We start from the raw sequence: 20,805 nt of genomic DNA, 5'->3' as shown, positions 1-20,805 counted from the left end.
TTTTTCAAGTTGTAGAAGAGTATCTTTTTGAGTAAACAAACATATTTCTGTGATGTCAAATTACAGTGGCACAGTAATATACCTAAAACTTCTTGAAAAGTTGAGGAACCAAGATTAAAGATAATCATTGGTTGTTAAGCTCTGAATCAACAAAGATAAACTATCCTACTATTTCTGATGGTGCTACCATCATTTCACTACCAAGCTTGGCGATTTCATATTTGTCTATTATTATTTTAGTTTGGGAGAAAATATATGTCAGTAAACAATGGCACAGTTATGGGCACTTACATGGTTTCCTATAAAAACAGCCTGTTGGTAATATGTTATGGGATTCATGGTTGGGGTTTGGGCACTTAGTGTAGCAGTCCCTTGCATAAAATAATGTTATTAATAAAATATGTATATTGTGAATGTTTTTGTGTAATACATTTCAGGATTTCATGTCTATAATTCAAGAGAATATGTCTCTTAACTGCTGGGCAATAATGACAGATATTTTTTTTTAAACCTGGGTTCTGGAGATACTACAGGAAACAGAATGCTGAGTTGGATAACTTCAGCTGACTCTTAAGATCTGATGGTTAAATAAAATGAATTTGTCTGTTTTAATTATGACAGTATAGTCAGAATTACTGATTTTAGAAATAATACTTCTAAGATGTATAGACTGTAATTTTAAGACTTAATTTTTTTTTATCAAGGATTAAGTTCTATAAGATATGTGGTTTATGCTATTATATTAAGAACCTATGTGGATCTTGGACTTTATTTGTTAAATATAATTAAACAAGTTGTTAACCTTAAAAAAACTGTTAAAATTGTATTAATTTAAAACATTGTCATTTAATGTTATTTTTAATGTTCTATAATCATTTATTACATTTCATTTTTAGTGTGAACTTGTCAAGATTACTTTTAAAAAACTGATCACAGTGTTTTCTGCATATTATATGTAGGTAATGTGGGTGTGTAATTCATGCCGAAAGCAACAAGAAATCCTCACAAAATCTGGAGCATGGTTTTATAATAGTGGAACTAACACCCCACAGAAGTCTGATCAAGAGGTTTTTAGAGGACTGCAGAATGAAAAAGCACCTCAGGACAAAAAAACAAAGCTGCAAGAGCAGTCAGCCTTGGAACGAAGTAGATCTCAAGGGATTACAAGGCAAGAGTCCATAAATGGTTCAGGAGGAAAGGTGGTGGGTGACACAGCAGACAGGTAAGGAACTGGCTTGGTTTATTTTTTAAAAAACCAGAGTTGCTATCTTCTTAATATATTCTATTAGCAAGAATTTAAGGATATATTTAACTACTTTCAGGAGTTGGCAGGTCTGTTTTATTAATCAGTATGATGCTGTGAAGCAGGAGTTGGCAACCTTCTTCCACATAGGGGTGAGGCCATGTCTGAGCGTGGATGATGGACCACATTCATCCTTTCAACAAATAAATATATACAATCAGTGCTTTTTTTCTAAAAAAAAAAAAAAGATGCCGGAACTCACACACATCATACAACCCGCCTTGCCTACCCTATAAGGTTCCATCCAAAAAAGGTGCCAGAACTCCGTTCTGGGTGTTCTATGAGAAAAAAAGCCCTATATACAATAATAATAAAACATAATAAATTCTGAATGTTTATTTTATTTAAGTAATATTAAGTCTTAAGGACACAGCAATTAGTATAAGACTTGATGTTGATTGTTGCTCAAGAGTAAGAGGAGAGTAAATCAGGGACAAGTCTAGGCCACTACCACTCCTTCCCTCCCCCCTTCTGCCTCCTTATGGCTGCAGCCCTATTCTCTCCCTCCATTTTCCAAGCAGGTCCAATGTCCTGGTCTTACCTACATTCCACACTCACTGCAACAGAGGGATATGGGGCACCAAAAATTGTGAGGGGGAAACCAGGTGGGTTGGCTGCAACAGTAGTAAATGTAGTTTATTGTTATTACTAGGAATTTATGTGTTTTGGAGTTCATTTGGCAAGTTTCGACCGGCCACTGTAGGTAAGCCTATTCCTCAGCAATGATAACCCAACCACCCTAATTCGTAATCTGGTAACTTTATGAGGGCAATTCGGAAATAAACCTCCGTTTGGTTATCAATGACAGGCATTTGCAGATACAGAACTTTTATTATACACATTAGAAAACTACAACATGACGTTACTTTTTGACATAATCACCATTCAAATTGAGGCACTTGTTATAATGTCTTACAAGGTTTGAAATTCCTTAGCAGTAGTTGCTTGCCGCCAAATCTGGGCTATGGAGGGGGTGATCAAAAACATCCCAACGGAACTGCTTCAAAAGTTCTTGGGTGCATCTAAAGGTGTGCAGGCGAGCATTATTGTGAACCAACACCACACCTGAAGTCAGCACGCCCCAACATTTGTTATGGGTGGTTCGTCTGAGTTTTCGTAACATTTCACAGTAGACTTCTGAATTGATGGTCGAACCACGCTCCACGAACTTCACTAGCAGTACTCCTTTGGCATCTTCACATTTGGCAGGATTTTCTATGGCACCACTTCCGGTGTAGTGTTGGTTCACGATAATGCTCGCCCGCACACCGCTAGATGCACCCAAGAACCTATGACAAGTTGAATGGTGATTATGTCAAAAAGTAATGCAATGTTGTAGTTTTCTAATGTGTATAATAAAACTTCTGTATCTGCGAGTGTCTGTCATTGATAACCAAACAGAGATTTATTTCCAAATTGTCCTCGTATATTGACACAGTAAAAGTGCCCTTGATAGGCTTCACAAACTGCAGCTGGTGTAAAATGTAGTGATGAAATTGCTGTATGGAAATGTTACAGGTGAAGTTTAGTTCCCTTAGTAGCTTGGACCTTCATATTTAAACCTTCGATCAGATATAAAGATCTATTAAAGGGGCTTTCCTCCCATAGTCAGAAGTGATACATTATGTGTAAACACTTGATCTTTTCATTTAGAGCTCGCTAGTTATGAAATATCTCTGAAAGGATGGGTGGTGCTAACATTGGCTTTTATTTCACTGTCAAGATCTGCCTATTTATCATATTTGGCGTAAAAAAACCCATTAGATGAAAGTGGCCATGTGATATTTTCATGGTTCTGTTAGTTTGGTAGTATGAATAGTCTGTGCGAAATAAGTTGTAAACCTACTCTTTCGGTGCCATCATAACAGAATGATTTTGAACAAATTAGTAAGTTAGGGCTAACCTGTGTATTTTGGGATAGAAATATTATATAAGAACTCTTGTTATTACAAAGTTATTCAGGTCATCTTTCTCCAAGAGTGCAAGAGGGTCTTCTCTCTGAGCTATGAACAGAACCTGCGCAAGAGCTGTGTTTACACTCTTTAGAATCTAAAGTCAAACAAACAAATAAAAAATTGATTTGCCTTTAAGGCCAAAAGTAGAACAAAAAAGCTTAAATTTATACTTCAGCACAATAGACTGAAGAACAAGTTACTTTTATTTGTTGATTGCATCAAATTAACTCTATTATTATAACTCTATTATATTATTATTAAATGCCTTACCCTCTTACTGTCTTTCATCAGGATTTTAATGCTTTATTATTTCATTGTTTTCTTTTTTAATTTTGAAATTTTTTGAGTACTTCCTAGGTATTCAATAAAGAAATGAACATACATTATCAGGCATGACAAAAATTTAATGTGTAGTAGCACCTTTTCCAACTAACACTTTTTATTAAGCTTTCATGAGCTTTAGCTTACGGTTTATTTCATGAGATGTACAGAGTGGCTAGACTGATGTAGGATGGGATGGGAAAAGTTGAGGAAATGGGAGGGGACGATAGTTTGGTTATGCAGATTATATGTACCTTATCTATTAACAGTTGTAAAAAATTGTAAAATGTGTAAAAAAAACCCATTGTATTCATTGAGATCTGAGTTTGCATGAAACCTTTTGATGCATGTGAGTTCAGAAATTTATCACTAGATGGTGCTCTTAAAATTCAATTATTTCAAAACAGCCACTTTGCAGTCTTTCATGAAGTGTCCTGGGAAATTGAAATGGTCTGATATTACTTTACTCTTGTTTTAAGTCCTATTTGGTCTACTCTGAGGTTTGCCCTAACAAACACAAGATTAGAAGTGCCTTTACATGCTCTTCCTACAATTTAATGTATGCAATTATCTGCCAGCATTGACCCTCTGGATTTTATATAGGACAAATGAATTGTTCCAAAAAATTAATGGACTCATTTGACATTAAGACTGAGTGTAATAAACTGATATCTTACTCCAGGGTTTCAGGCAACTTCTAGTGGATTAATGCAGGCATCGTATTAAACTACCTGGATATCTTTGATAAAGTTTATAAAACCACTTATCTGATACTACTGAGACAAAAAACTGGAACCATTGAAAAATAATGTCTTCAAAGCTCAAGCCTATCCAATATATTCTATGACTTTTAAATAAGTCTTTCTATCTATCTGTATGTCCATTAAGGGGGGTGGTGTAAAAGAAAATTAATAACAGTGCACTCCCCCCACTTCTCATGAAACCTATTTAAATTTCAAAGTGATTTTGTATCAAGAAAAGAATTATTTAATGTTACACCTACTTCCTTTAAATAAGAAGGAATAGGTATCTCCTATTAGGAGACATTAACTACTAGTACCACTCTGAACTTGTTTAATGCTGGTTAATTTGTTCCTAGTTATTTTTTCCCCAGTTATCACTCTTAGTTTATGCCAGGCATGCTACCTTATCTAACTCTATTGCAATGCTAATAGCTCCATATAATTTCCACTGGGATTCTGTGGACCTTCAGATAGAGAGTAGTTCTTCTGAAAAAAAAAAAAGATATTTTGTGACTGGCCATATCTAACCCAGCTGCCCTTTACAGAACAGTCACTTTGTTTCTGCTCTTTAATCTGCTCTCAAAGTTAAACAAGTAATCCAACACAAAAATATTGCTTACTTTTGTTTTAGTATTATAGTGGAAAGGAGGTCTCTTAAAAAATGAGAAGAAACAGGAAAAACACTGGAATGCAGTGACTTTTAGCAGTGGTGCCTATATAAATGATTTTCAATCAGGATTCAAGCCTGATTTTGGAACTGAGATACCCGTGATTGCACTTGTCAATTTCTGGTGGAATTGTGTGGTGACTGGACTCTACTTGATTTCTCAGTGACCTCAAAGTGTTAAGATGGATTAAGAAACACACTCCCAGATGTTAACCCGTTCCTTCACTTCAGTAATAAATATGACTTATGTTCTGCCTAGACTGCACTTTCCAAAGCCCCCAATTAGTGGATTCCTATTTCTGTAATCCTTAAGCACTTCCCTTTAAATGGATGGACTTTTGAGGATGCCACTTCCACTGAGTAACCTTTTATATAATTTGTCCTCCATTGACCTGTCATCATAATAAACACCTCTTGTATGCTAATTGGTGGAGAGGCAGAAGAGGAGGATGAGGAGGAGGAGGAGGAGGAGGAGGAGGAGGAGGCATATAGTCGTGAACTGAAGTGGATATATTTGCTTTCAGTGACATGAGGTGCAGCAGAACTGGATAGCATTGCTTGTGCCAGCACAAATTATAAAACACTACTTTTAACATTTAGCATGGACGAGGCAGAGATTGCCTTCCTGGTGGACTGGGGGCAGGCAGACAGTGGTGCTGGGTGGTCTGTACTCATGCTGCAGAATCTGTACTCATGCAGATCAGACCTGAGTGAAAAGGAAAGAAAACAGAGGACAAAAAATCCCTTTTACTTATTCTATACGTCTGTCCCTTTCAGCAAGATCGTTCCTCTCATTATATAACATCCACTTTGCTAATGCTCAAGCATCACCTCTATCCCTTTCCCTAACCTACCCTTAGAGCAGGGATGTCAAACTTGCAACGTCACGTGACGTGTTGTGACGTATCGTGAACTTTTTTTCCATTGCCGGCAATGGGGTGGGGGCAGTTTTGCCATGACGCATCCGGCCTGCAGGCCGGCAGTTTGACACCCCTGCCCTAAAGGGAAAGAAACAAGTTGCCAGAAGAAAAACCCACTCTTAACCCATTGCAAGACAAACAAACCTTTAATGAGAGAGAAAAGTAACAACAAAGAAGCCAGCTGTTTCTTATCATAGCTACCTTAGTAGGGGCATAAACCAATGTAGGAAGTAGGAGAAGTGAAACATATATAAATGCACATCTCTGATATTTGGGACACGAAAGAACTTGCAAATAGGACAGTTGATCCTTACATCCTAATGTATACTGGACATATAAATGGTATTCCCAAATTGTTTTGTTTAGAATGTTTGTTTATATTTGGGAACATGTGTAAAGAAATATTCAGAGTTTAGATATGAGAGATTCTACTGAGGCTTGTTTGATGTTCATTGCTTGTTGACCTGCATTGGCAAGGACAATTTTTAAAATTGCTATAGGAAGAATGCCTGTAGGAAGCCTAACAAAGAATGATGAGGGTTCACTAGCCCCTGAAGCCAATCAGTATTAGGAAACTGTAATCACTCTGCAATGATTCTGGCAGTGAGTTCTATAATGAAAAGCAAGGCTGTTCCACTTTTTAGCAACAATTTTTTTCTTAGGCAAAGGAATTGCCACATTTTTTGACAGGCTTATAGTATTTGCAGAAAGGCACTTTATTTCAATTCCATGTGGAGTTCTTTTAACCCCTTCCTCATCACACAGCTGACTGAGGTTAGCTGTTCACGCCACACACTTTGCTTGTGGCACAAGCACATCATTTGAATATGGCCAATTTATAGGCGCTGCATGTGCTGCCACACTTCTGCTTTGAATCATAACTTCCCAGGCACTTTTCACCTTGTGTGTTAATCTGTAAGACCAAAATCGGTGGAGAGCAAAGCACGAGTACATTGTTATTGCCAAGTATTTGAATATTAGATCACATCTTCATTTTTCATCCGAGGTTTGAATTTTTTTTCTCTATAATTATCCTTTTCTATTCTATAAATGTATAAGATTGCTAAGTTCTATAGTTCTGAGCAATAAAAACGATCATACAGGATTTTTTCCATTATGGCCCTGGGTACCATGGGATAATAATTTTTGAGGGTTTATATGTTGTGGGTGTGTGAAGTTTGGTGATTTCTTCCGCTGTGCAATTCATCGCCAGTGGTGCTAGGGAACCAGGGTTACCAAGGGAGATATGAACAGCAAAAGAGGCAGCGGCTGAGAAATAGCAAAATCCTGTCTAAATTTGGCTGGACAGTGGTGGACTGGTGGAAGGGCAGCAAGTTGCAGCTTCTCAGCTTCAAAAGTGTGGAAGGGTATGGCTGCCTGCAGCAGAGCCTCATGGGACCATGGATCAGCTACTTTCAGTGCAGGTGACTGGTGGCATATGACAGGCTCCTGAAGGAACAGTGATGCAGACAGGAAGAAGTCGGGTTAATAGCAGCCTTGTTTTTCATTCTCCACCTCCTGACTTTTGCCCAGAACAGGAGGATAGTTAGCTGGGCTAGGTGACTATGGTGAGGTGTCTGTGGCTATATCTTTCTGGGGGTAGGAATCCTTGCTTGAAAGAGGATGGATGCCAAGGTAGATGGCAGCAGTGGGACCCAGGATAGATGGTGGTCTTGTGGAAGAACTGACCTGGGTCCTGTGGTTGTTGTTTGGCTGGCCAAATGGCCAGCACTCATCTTGGCAACTTCTCTTTCTCTGGGACTCAAGATTTAGATGGATTGGTGTGATTTCAGTTATGGTGGCTGGTGGCCTTTAGGGGAAGACTTGCATTTGCAAGCATATATAGATAGAATCAAGATCACGTGAAGTGTTAATACCACTTTACAATGCCTTGGTAAGGCCACACTTGGAATACTGCATCCAGTTTTGGTCACCGCGATGTAAAAAAGATGTTGAGACTTTAGAAAGAGTACAGAGAAGAGCAACAAAGATGATTAGGGGACTGGAGGCTAAAACATATAAGGAACGGCTGCTGGAATTGGGTNTATTATTATTATTATTATTATTATTATTATTATTATTATTATTATTATTATTATTATTATTATTATTATATTTACTGTTATTTTGGAGAGGAGACTGGATGAAGCTGGACTTGCCTCCTGCCTTTGGGTAAGAAATGGAGGAGAAGATCAGATTCAGCCTGCCAGGCTTATGGGATGTGAGGCTTCTTTAGTGACTCAGGTGACTCATTGCATTGTAGTGCATGTACCACTTTGCTCTGATTGTGTCTGGGTGTTTTATCCTTTGGGTGGACAAGCTTATGCCTCAGTATATTCTTGGGTTTAAAGTGTGCATGTATCTTGTGTTGCCTGAAGGTCTTCTTTGTGTGTTTTGGAGGAGCTCCTGCTGGGTCTTTTTTGGGGTTTGATGAAGGCCCATTCGAGATAGCCATATGTTCTGAGGGCTTCCATGATGTATTTTATTTCTCTTTCTTTCCCATCTTTGCTGGTAGTTAGGCCTTCATCTTGGTGGTGTAGGGTTTTGATAATTCCCATTTTGTGCTCCAATGGATGGTGAGAATCAAAATGTAAATGTTGATCTCTGTGTGTGGGTTTTCTGGTAACTTCAGTGTTAAGACTTTTGTCTTCCTTAATGTGTACTGCATAGTCCAGAAAAACTAAATTATTTTCCTTAACATCTTCCCACGTTAATTTGATGTACCTGTCCACAGAGTTGATATGTTTGGTGAACGCTTCCAATTCCTGTATTTTGATCTTGACCCAAGTATCCTCCACATACCTATACCAATGAGTGGGTAGAATTATTGTGAAGGAGTTTAGGGCCTTGGTTTCTATCTCTTCCATGTGGAAATTGGCCACAATGGGGGCCACAGATGAACCCATGATGCAGCCGTGTTTTTGTCTGTAGAAACCTTCATTGTATTTAAAATAGGTAGTAGTCAGGCAGAGGTCCAATATGGTACATATGTGACCTGGGCTGAGGTTGGTTCTGTCACCTAAAGTACTGTCTTATAGCAGTCGTTTCTTCACTACCAGGATAGCTTCAGTTGTTGGGATGCATGTGAAGAGGGAAATCACATCATAGGAAACCATGGTCTCATCTGGGTCCAATTTTAGTTTCCAAATCTTGCTGGTGAAGTCCTGTGAATTGTTGATGTGATGGGTGGTGTTGCCAACTAGAGGAGCTAGTCAGAGCTGAAGAAGTTTCTTGAATGATAAGTGAAACATCTTCAAAGAAAAACAAGAAAGTCCAATTGCCTCTTGAAAAAGCACTTTTGGGACAACCATGACTTGGATAACTTTAGAATCTCCATAGACGCCGGCTTGTTGGTTGCTATTTAATGCCAGGTTGGCTAGCAGAAAAGCTTTCTCATCCATGCGGGATGTTCTGGCTTGAATGATTGAAATCTGGTTGGGCATGGGGTTCTCCTCTCTGACATGTTCTCTCCTGGGTTTCAAGTGTGGCACCATCTGGGCATGGATATGGACATGGATAGATGTGAGATTCTATTTGTGAGGTTAGGCCATATGGATAAGTTGGAACTGCTGTTTAATTACCTCTGTCCCTCCAATATAGAAGCATCCTGCCCAAATTCCTCAATTCTGTGATTCAGTTGATGGTGAAATTCCCTAGATTCTGGGTGACTTCAGCCTGTCTTCAGCCTGGAGTTAATAGCTACCATGACAGCCTTGGACCTGATCCAACTTTCTAAGAATCCAATCCAGAATTGAAGTCATACACTTGATCTGGTCTTTGTCTTGGAGCAGTTGCGTAGTGTTAATATCTGACCCTTGCTGTAGTCAGATCCCACCCTCCGAAGGGAAGAAAGACTTATTGAATCAGTCCATCCCAAGTGACTGATACACCCAGAGTATGGACTCTGCACTTGTGGATCTTGCATGGTTCCTTGGTTATCTGAGGAACTGCAGGAGACAAAACAACATAGGAGAAACCTAAAGCCCTGCTGGTGAAAGATGAAGAGCAAAACTGACCTGTCACACATAAGAGCCTTTATTAAGACTTATCTTATGATTAGAGCAGCAAAGTGAGTTTACTTTTCTAGTCTTTTTGTGCTGCAGTTAGTTGGCCAATGGCGCTGTTCAGAATGATTAGGCCCCTTTTGGGTAAGGAGAGATTGGGGGAGCCTTTACAGAGTAGCTATGAGGAATATTCTCAACATCTACTGGATAATGTCATTCCGTTTGTCTTGGAATTGGATGTTGGCTGAGCAGGTGCTTTGGAAGTGATTGGGGCATGTTTGAGCTTGGTTATCCGGGAAGAATTTGAGCTGTTACTCAAGTCTCTTGCTCTTCTTTAATATCTACATGAGACCTCTGGAAATGCTTATCTGGTAGTGTGAGGTATGGTATTATCAATATGCTGATGATTCCAAGTTATACATCTCCACATTGGCTAGCCAAGTAATATGTAGGCTTAATGCCAAAGACTTGAAGGGAATAGGGAGAAACCAGCTGTGGAGTTTTGATTCTCCTGGGTCTATTGATATGTCATTATTGCTCGGGTAGCACTCTCCCAGTTATAGTTGGTATGCAACCTATGGGTTCTCCTTGACTTATGGTTTCTGCTCGCAGAACAAATGACAGTCATGGCTAAGGACATTTGTTTGTACAGATCCATCTTGTGCACCAATTGCACCCATTCCTAGACTGAGAAGCCTTGCTCATGGTCACTCATACATTGGTTGTTTCCTGGTTGATTACTGTAATCTATTCTATGTAGGTCTGCCCTTGAAGACCATGCAGAAATTACAACAGATCTAGAATATGGCAGCACAGTTCTGGGCACTTCATAGTTTATCCATATAATACCATTGCTGTGCGAGCTGTACTGCCTTCCAGTTTATTTCCAGATTCAATTCAAAGTGCTATAAAGGTTATTTATGGAAATGACTCCCCTGAGGTTATCTGACCATTCCACTCGGTCAGATATAGACGACACATTCCAGGTTCTTTCCTTAAATGTTGTCATTTAGTGGGACTTAGGATGCATATCTTCTCCATTGCTGCCCCTGCCCTGTGGAAAACCCTTCCAAGATCCAGTAGGATCTCATCTTCCTTGCCTTTTAGAAGGCCTTGATGAATGGTCTCTTCCCATAAATAATGGGGTAGAATAGGTTTGATGCCCAGCATGATGATATGTGGCTATGTGAGAGAGTGCTGCCTTGGGGCACCATGAGTTTTTATTGAGTTTTTATTTTATTTTACTTTATTTATCTGTATTTGGGATTTAATATTTTTAACGTTTTGTGAGCCATCCAGGCTTATGGTTACAACAGAGCCAGTTTGGTCTAGTGGTTAGGCATGAAAGCTGTCTGTCTATCTGTAGGCCAGTCACTCTCTCTTAGCCCAAACCACCTCATAGGGTTATTGTTGTGGGGAAAATAAGAGGAGGGAGAAGAATTGTGTATTCTTGCTGCCTTGAGTTATTTATAGCCTGGAGGTGTTTGGTGCAGTGACAGAGAAGGTACCACCCTCACTCTTCTCAAGCCTGTGGTTTTTAGTCTGTATTTAATTTTTGTAATTTTAATTCCTATATTTAAATTGTTTTTATATTTCTATTTTTATTACCTTGTAAGTCACCCAGAGTTGCTTTGGATAGCAATATATGTGGCATGTAATAAATACATAGATAAAAATAAATAAATTACAATAATGGTGAAATAAGAATTAAAACATAAAAATAAATATGGGCAACAATGTAAGTCTTTTAAAATAATAAATTCAGTGAAAACCACAAACCACATGAATACCATAAGAAAAGCAACCATTAAAAGGCTTGCAAGATCCATCAACCTCTAACTTAAGGTCTGGGAACAGAGTTTTCAGAGTTCTTCTGAACACAGCTAAGGTGAGGCCATACATGTCGTGGTGGGAATGGTGCTCCAGAGAGCAAGAGAAAGCACACTTCCTACATCTCATTATGTGACACTTCTTAATGGATGGGATTTGGAGCATACCGACTCTGCCTGATCATACAAGCCAGACAGAAGCCATAGAAGACCAGATGGTCTTTTAAATAACCAGGCACCTATGAAGGGCTTTATATGTAATAACCAGCATCTTGAATTGTATCCAGGAGCTATTGGTAAAAAGTGCAACTCACAGAGCAAATGTGTTACATGAGCCTGTGATGAAGTACAACACCTAATTGTCTGCGTTACCATATTCAGGACCAGTTGCAGCTTCTTACAGCCCCATGTAGACCGCATTGCAGGAGTCTATTGTTCTATTGTTGCTTTATTACTCATATTATGGGCTATTTTTGAAGTATTTTATTTTGAAAGGTGATGTATAAATGAATAAAATCAATAAAATCAATTGATTGTATGGTTGCAAATCCTGTACTAAGTATCTGATTTATCTTCTGAAGTGCAATCTGACTAGCATTGCGGTTTTCTGTGCATCCTAAAAATACAACAGCTGAGTCTCAAACTGTACTTAGAAACATTACTTAAATATTCAGTTTTAGTTTAACAATAGAGAGAAGTTAAATGTATATCAGTAGCTTTAGCAGCGATTAGTAACTTTTGTGGGGACAGGGGAAACATTCAAAACAATGTATTGATGATGCATTTTATTTGTGAGTTGGGGAACACAGGTATAAAAGACAGGCAGTAGACTCACCTAATCTAAATAAAGAATTGTCCTTTCTACATCCTTGAAGGTATGTTTTGATGCATAAAAAAACACGAATATGGTAGTTTTCATTATTTTTGGTGTACTATTCCTCACTTTCCCATTTTCAAGCAAAAGTTAGGGTGGTATCATAACTAAACTGAGATATTTTGCAGAGCATATTAGAAAATTTGGGGTAACTTTAATAAAACAATTAAACATTAAAATGTACATGTAGACCTCACAATACATGATAATGTTAATTTCATCTTGTTCTCCAATATATTTTTTATATTTTCCCCGAACTTCTCAGTTTCCTTCATAACAATGAGGGCAATAGAAGAAGGGGACAACAGAGAATGAGGTGGCTGGATGGAGTCACTGAAGCAGTAGGCGTGAGCTTAAATGGACTCCAGAAGATAGTAGAGGACAGGAAGGCCTGGAGGAATGATGTCCATGGGGTCGCGATGGGTCGGACATGACTTCGCAACTAGCAACAACATAGCTAACATGCTGACCTAGTAGGAAGAGAGAAATAATGAGAAGGTCACCCAGATGGATTTATCAAAAACATCCTAATATCATGCTGTGTCTGCCTTTTTCTTTGTCTTTCTTTTGAAATGTAGTAGGCCAAATATATATAAGCTGTGGTGTTGCTTATGTAAAAGACTGCTCAGCAAACAGCCAATGCCTTGCCAGAAGCTCAGTGTACAATGTACAGTATGCATGCTAATAAATTTATGTTGTGTCTTCGATGTGATGCGGTTGCTATACGTGACCCAGATTTTGGCTACAACAATAAGTAGCTTCACACAGTATAAATGGATTATCCATTGATTTTCTGTTTCATAAGCCAAGGCAGTAAGGAAAATGAGCATAGAACTTACTTAATATTATCAGTGAATAGTGTTGATTGTTAATCCTGTCATAATAAGATGCTATAACATTTTAGATACTTATATGAAAATTGAATGTATTAGGCTGCTGTAGTCATTGGTTATTGGCAGATATAACAAGTCACGAATGAAGGCAAATATACGTGTCCCAGGATAAATGAATGGTGGAGAATGGAAGGTTTTATATTCCTTGTAATGATCTGGTTGTTAGTTCTCTTTCTGAGAGTTGTTGAGGCCACTTGGAGGTTTATCTGTGCCCTCAGGGTCACCTGAAAAGTGCAAATGGGTGTGGAACCTTCTTGGAACTGCTGAATTGTTGTAAAAAGGAGATAGGTGATATCGTATTCCCCCTTCTATTGAGAGAGGGCTTTCAATCAACGTAGATGGATTTTTTAACCCCTTTTCCAAACCAGAATGTGAGAGAAATTTTGGTGAGAGAGAAATTCCTGGAGGATGGGCTCCAGCATGAGTCCGAAAGCTTGGTAGACTAACCCTCTGGTCCTGGTAACAAACCCAGATTTGATCCTTCAAAATGTAAGAAGTGAATCTGAGTGAGCTGTTCCTTCCTTTCTCATAGGCAGTGGTTACCTAGACTTCTAAGTTCATATCTTTGTAATCATAGTTTCAGACATCATAGTAAATTATCAAAAGTCTTCACTGTAGCTGAACTTGAAGACAATAATGAAGAAAGGAGGCTTTGCTGAAACTCACTGTGTATTCATTAGTTCACAGCTTCCCAACCTTTCCAGGTTGGTGGCCCAGAGAGAAAGGGAGGAGCACGGAAATGTACATGCACATGTGTGCGAACACACGTGCACCTACGTAAAACGGGCACTTGCACGGCAGTGGGGCTAGCGCCCGTGTGCATGAACAAACAAGCCACCCCTACCCACGGGGGTGCTGGAGGTGGCACTGGTGCCTGCGTGCATGCACAAATGGGCCACTAGTGCCCGTGTGCATGAGCAAACAGGCCACTAACGTGCATATGCAAACAGGCGGATAGTACCCACATGCAAGCACAAATGCACCACTAGTGCCCATGTGATGCTGGCAGTGCTAGTGCCCCTGCACATGCACAAACGGGGCTGCTAGCCCACGTGACAGCACTAGCACGAGTGGGGAGGGTGCGTGTACATGTACAATCACTCGCCAGCCATTCCCGCAGCCTGGTGGCCCACAGGTTGGGGACCCCTAAATTAGTTCATTGCTCACTCAGCACCAACAAATTTGTTAAGTTGGAACAAGCCAATGGGATTTTCTGCATGGCAACTGCACCTTGCTTGTCTGTAGCAATTACTTTTCTTTCTGTGGTCAATCTCTGAGGGCATAATGTCCCCCCCTCCATCCTGCTATCCCCCCCTTGATGACTTCCCATCCATCCATTGCTGGACAGTAGGATTAAAAAAACACCACAGTTTTACTATGCTTCCTGTCACTTGGACTAGAATAGATAATTGAGAGAATTCTGGCCAAGTTCATCTATTTTTTTCAAAAAGCTCTCTGTCATTGAAGACCAACGAAAAAGCTAAAAACAGAAAACAAAAGTTAAACCTTTTATTGGTGCACCTAAAGACTGATGAAACAAAAGGGAAAAAAGGCAACAGTTTGCCATTTCAGTAGTCTACAAGTAAAACAAAGGAAAAAAAGGCCCAGCAGTTCATCAGTTCATCATGTTTGGCTTCTTCAGAAGAGGATAGGTCCCCAGCATCCCAGGATGAAATGGCCTTGGAGGGCAGCACCTTATGAATGGAGATGAGAAGGCATATACAGCACACAGTTGCCAACTGGAGGCATTTACATACTACAAAATAAAACATAGCAGGTGAACCATGTAGCACTATTTGTTTTGGCAGAAGTTGGGAAAGATCTCTTTCGACTCAAAGCAAGAAAAGATGGGGAAAGTATACCTTTGTGATGGGGTAGGATAATTGAACACTTTGTGTGCTATGTGTTCCTATTCTCAAGCAATAGCTAGTGGCCTGTCCTTGTACTGGCACAAGGAGGATATGTGGATGAGCCCGATATCTGATAATTTTGTCAGATAAAACTCACTATGGCTATACACATTTCAAAAATGATTTGGAAGAAATGTCTGAACACTATGTAAGCATAGATTGCAAAATTCTGGGGAAAAAAATCAGGCTGTTTTAATGAATATCAGAGAAGTGTTGTGGTCACAAATGATTTGAAGTGATTCTTCTGAATAATTTTGAAGTATACATATTCCCATATAAGATTTTTTCTCTCCCAAAGATGGTATCTGTAATCATCATTTTTTTTTCATTCTAGGAAGCAATGATTTGGGACCTGCAATAATTTATTTGAAATATTATGATTGGAGCTGCAGTAGATTCTCTCTGAAATTATAGCCGCTATGCTACATTGTTAGTATAAAATGTACTACGTAACTAAAAATGTTGGGAATGTTTATATAAACACTTTAGCATTTTATTGATTCTTATATAGTTTCTTTTGCTGATACTTTAGTACAGGGGTAGTCAACCTTGGCTCTTTTATGACTCGCGGACTTCTGGCTCAGGAATTCTGGGAGTTGAAGTCCACGAGTCATAAAAGAGCCAAGGTTGACTACCCCTGCTTTAGTAGATGCCATTGCTATGGAATCCCTTAGATACCCAGGACCCTAAACAAAAAGGTTACTCCTTTCCTTCAAGTTCAAAGGGAATAGATTTTCATTGGACCATTGTAGATAGAAAGCCAAGAAAGTAAAAATTCTCTCCTCAGGGTGCTGTATAAACACAACTTAAAAAAGAAGGAAAAAAATGCTTTATATTAGGTAAGCCCAGTCACAGAAAACTTGCTTCTTTGATATGCTGAAGCAAAATCATGCCACTTAACCTCTCCTCTCCTATAATGTACTAATTTTGGCTCAGATTTCCCTTTGAGTGCCAGGCATCTTAGCCTTATCATAATCCTGTTGATGCTTTCTGATATTTCATTCTTCAGTTTTCTTCCTGGTCTGCTGCCACCATGCTGCTGTCCCACTATTAATTACTTTTGCCTTGCTCAGCATTCATGATGGCCCTTCTGCAATGCTTATTCCCTTTGTTAGAATACTCCTGGTATGATGCCTGACCCTGGGTTCTGGAGTAAATAAACATTGCAGATAAAAACACTGATTGTTGGCTATATTCCTATTTGGAAGAGCTGCAGCAGGCAGGGAAGCAGGGAGCAATACTTCTAAATAGGAGCAGAAGTTGAGTCACCACTCAGCTCAGTTTGCTACGATAATATATTATTTGAAAACACTGTAATCCTGGGTGGTTTGCTTTAGAAAGCTCACAGCCTGTGGAGCTGACTCAGCAGATTTTGTTGGGGTTGGGTGAAGGGTTTTATGCCCTTCACCGCAAGCAGGCGAGCCCTTGATACTAACTCCAGTAGTATTCTGACTTTCAATCACTAAATAGAAGTAGTTTGAGCAAGAATGTAACTTTATATTAAACAATTTGCTTATCTGGCCTACTATTATTCAGGATCTTGGATTAGTTCTTCACCTTTGTTGTTGCCTATTTTTTTTTACTAGAACATTTCCTTCCAAGTCTGGTGATAATCATTTGATAGGACTAGCAAAATTGTTTACATATAAAATTTATGGACAAAAGTGTTAATGTGATTGCTTTTGTTATCTATTGTCATAATTCTCCACATAGTATATAAAACTGCAATTGTGTTGATACATTCATACATCATGGAAAATAATAGTATGCAAAAAAGCATGCATTATGGAAAATTTGCATATATTCCGAAATCTTCATATAAATATTTGGACTTCAGTCAGAAAATCATGCAAAATGGTACCTATAATTAAAAAAGTAAAAAAAATGTTATAGGAAGTAAAACAAATAGGCCAATCTTTCCTATTCTTCTTAGCTATTCTTCAGTATGAGAGCAAAAAAACAACAACACACTAACATACAATCATATTGTCCAGAGGAGCACCAGGAGGCAGCAAAGTGGTATATAGAACGCTAACTATAGTTAGCGGTCCTTTGGATCATTACATTCATACACAATAATGAACCCCAGTGAATTTAATGGAACTTATTCTGAGTAGTATTATATGATTAAAATTGTAAACAAATTTGTTAAATTCTATGTTGCATTGGAATAACTCTGTAAATTTATTACATGTAGGTCAATCTAAGAACAACAATAATACTTACCTTCAGGTGCCAAATATAAAACTTATGATTTCCAATGGTCACACTAGTTTCCTCATTCCATTTTCCTTAGCTCTTGGAATCATTTTCAGTGCACAGACTTTAATGGTGTTCCTGATTGTAAATGGACGGTATATATTAAATATTCCAAACTATAATGTGCTAATTGGTATTCTTCCCTTTACTGGTGATAGTATATTCAATCTTGTATTCTTGCACTGTAATTTGATCCAATAGGACACAGCCATGGATAACAGTGGCATGATATTTATCTGTTCAGGTGAAATTGTTTGTTATACAATCTAGCTGTATTTCCGGGGGGGGGGGTTGTTCCTCTCCTACCTAGCCACTGTCTTGTTGGTCGACTCATGGAGTGCTAAGTTTCAGTCATACGCTTTTTAATATGTCAAGATTCTTTTCTTGGTTTAATTTCCTTCTTCTGTTACTGAATAGAATGCAGCAAATTTCAAAAGACTGCTGCAGGTTTTCTGCTTTTGGATCACTCAGGGAAATTGCTATGAGAGATTTTGCAAATTTGGGTAAAAAATAATTGTCTTAGTGCCATGAGCACAAGGTGTGCAATAAGTAATGCAACATAATCCAGTATCGGCTGTATATTCTTTAGCTGTACATAGAAAATAAATTCAACTGGCAAAGGACAGAATTACCTTTATCACAGAATAACCCTTATCACATGCAGATAACGATGCAGCTTTTCAAAAAAAAATGGAAGCAATGAATTTATTCCAGTAGCCTCCTCACTTCATAGGATCATTTAGAGATCTCTTACTATTTTTAGAAGGGTCCTTCAGCTTGTGCTTCTGCCTTCAAGCTCTAAAACAAAAAGGGACCTATGTATTCTGTCATTGGTGCTAGTCATTTTTTTTTTCAGAGCAGGAAGGGTGGAGGAGAAGCTGCAGAGGATGATCCCTCCTCCTCTTAGGCAGTAGTAACTGTGCGGATCCTCATCCTCGTTTTTATTACTTCTGAGATTTTATTGCTGGCAGCCAGATGTGCTGAAACTCCTGAGGGCAGCATTTATTCCGTGTGTGTTTTTAAGAGGCATCGAGAAATATGAAGAGACTACATGAATGCAGTTCAGCTTCACACTTCAGCTGGGAATGCCCAGAAAAATTGCTGCTGTTCGGAATTCCTGCTCTAGTGATGAGAAATCAGTGTGGGTCTTACATTTTTTTTCGACTGAATTAGAAGAATGACATTACAACCAATTCTCCATCCCTGCTCATTTAGCTACAATTTTTATCGAGATCAGGAGAAATATGGAACTTGATTGTCGTATCTGCATTTGATGGTGACTGCAAAATAGATGACTTTTTACACAGGTGGTAAGAAGGAATAGCAGGGAAGAAGGAAAAAAAATGCAATTTGAGACATTGCGACAGGTCTGCAATTCAGTGTTATCACATTTTCATGGGGTTTTCTCATCTCCAAATATTTTACAAAATGATCTTTTTGCACAAACGTTGGATAATGCTAGGTAAGTAATAATAAAGCCTTTCCCCTTCAGCACTGGAACGGTGGTAACAGCAGTTGTTTGTGTGTGTGTGTGTGTGTGTGTGTCTCTGTGTGTTTCTGTTTGTTGTCTGCTTTTCAGTGAGCAATTACATAAACAGATCTTGATATATAAAGATGCTTGACATTCTAATGAATCCATCATTGGTCATCTGTTGCTTTGGTTAATATATTTAAATTTATTAGGCTAAAATAATAGGACTGCATTACTGCATTAAAACATGCATGCTAACGTGGATATCTTTACAAGTATTTTAAATAGCTTGATTAGCAGCAAGTACAGATTTCATTCAGATATGAAATACTCAAAGAATGTTAAGCAAAATAATTGCTCATTTCAAAATGTTGTTATCATTAACAATACGCTCTAGGTGTAAATTAGCAATACTGCTTGTTATTTGCAAAATGTGTAAAATGCGTGAGTGTCTGGGGAAGAAAGATTTTCTGTTTAGCACTTTCAAAAATATTTCTTAAGTGAACACAGGAACAATTAAACCATCACTTTGCAGTAGGTCATCCAGTTTTAATCACTGTTTCATTATGGGTTGTGATTGCTTTTTAATGAAATGATAGAAAAAAGAGCATACAGTGCTTATACAGTGAATGTTGTTAATTTATTCAAGCATTTAAATGTATTTAAATCTACCTTGCGTCTTATCTTAATTTTTACCTTTTGAAGCACCATTATGTAGCAATATAAATCTATCTCCATATTTAGGATTCTATAATCCTACCAGTTTAAAAAATGAAATAAAAATTATTACAAAACATAGCATATACTTCCAAGTGCATATCCCAAGGCCTTCAGATTACAGTAGTTACTCTTTTCAGCCATGTAAAATCTGTTCTAGCCTCTTCATTTTTATTGTTAGAGTTCCTACTTTTCAGACTACATGCTTACTTTTTGTGAAAACATCCCTCTTTGTATGCTTTTTGTGTCTTTAAATCTTGTATGAAATATACATTTTCCAATTAACTTGTTAAAGGATCTTAAGCCTTTTTCAGTATCGGTGTACTATGCTGGGAAGCATTTAAATAGGGCATCAGTAGAATTATAGAAAGGTTCAGTCCTGTCTATTTTTGTAATTAAATGTACACAATTGTATTAAGTTGCAAATCTTCTAAAGGTCTCTACTTATGAAGGCCTCTACATTTTTCATAAGGAACTGTATACTTCAGTTTTCTTATTAGCTATAACATACAGGGGAATATTTATTTATTGCACATTTGTGGTTAATTCAAGAATTAATCTAACAATATGCATTTATTTGTTATTCTTTTCATACTATTATAAAAGTAACTACATAGTTTTTCTTAACTGAATAATTTGTATTAGAGGATTTAGACCATAGTCTTGTGTATGCTAACGTAGGAGTAAGTCCCATTGAGATTTTATTTGAAATAAAGCTGTATATGATCTTTGAAACTTAATTGATGTCTGGTTTCACTATTAAAAGAATGCTTAGATTAATAACAGGAATGACACATCTTTTAAATAAATCATATTTTACATTTCCTTTGGAGAAGAGAAATAAAAAAAACAACAAATTAGCCAAGCAGGAAATGTTCCTTGATTATTAGCAGAGATGCTGAAAGCTAATTTGGGAAACAATATGTTAAAGCTAATACT

General features: G+C 38.1%; 1 protein-coding gene across 30 annotated transcripts in view; it reads left to right on the top strand.

Annotated features, from left to right (window-relative positions):
• Positions 1 to 20,805, top strand: part of RIMS2 (regulating synaptic membrane exocytosis 2) — a 255,960-nt gene that overhangs the window by 59,093 nt on the left and 176,062 nt on the right. For 14 of the 30 annotated variants that reach the window (XM_015821982.1, XM_029285276.1, XM_029285299.1 and 11 more), the window contains exon 1: positions 19,022 to 19,140. In XM_015821982.1, coding sequence (XP_015677468.1) covers positions 19,022 to 19,140 — 119 coding nt within the window. Of the gene's footprint in view, positions 1 to 959; positions 1,223 to 19,021; positions 19,141 to 20,805 lie in introns of those variants that run through there. The other 16 variants (XM_029285266.1, XM_029285256.1, XM_029285271.1 and 13 more) reach the window with 2 other exon arrangements.

The sequence above is a fragment of the Protobothrops mucrosquamatus genome, unplaced genomic scaffold, assembly GCF_001527695.2.
Source record: "Protobothrops mucrosquamatus isolate PMUCROS unplaced genomic scaffold, P.Mucros_1.0 scaffold_168, whole genome shotgun sequence".
NCBI classification, from domain to species: domain Eukaryota; kingdom Metazoa; phylum Chordata; class Lepidosauria; order Squamata; family Viperidae; genus Protobothrops; species Protobothrops mucrosquamatus.
Note: the sequence above shows the minus strand (reverse complement) of the source record. Positions and strands in the feature narration are given on the sequence as shown.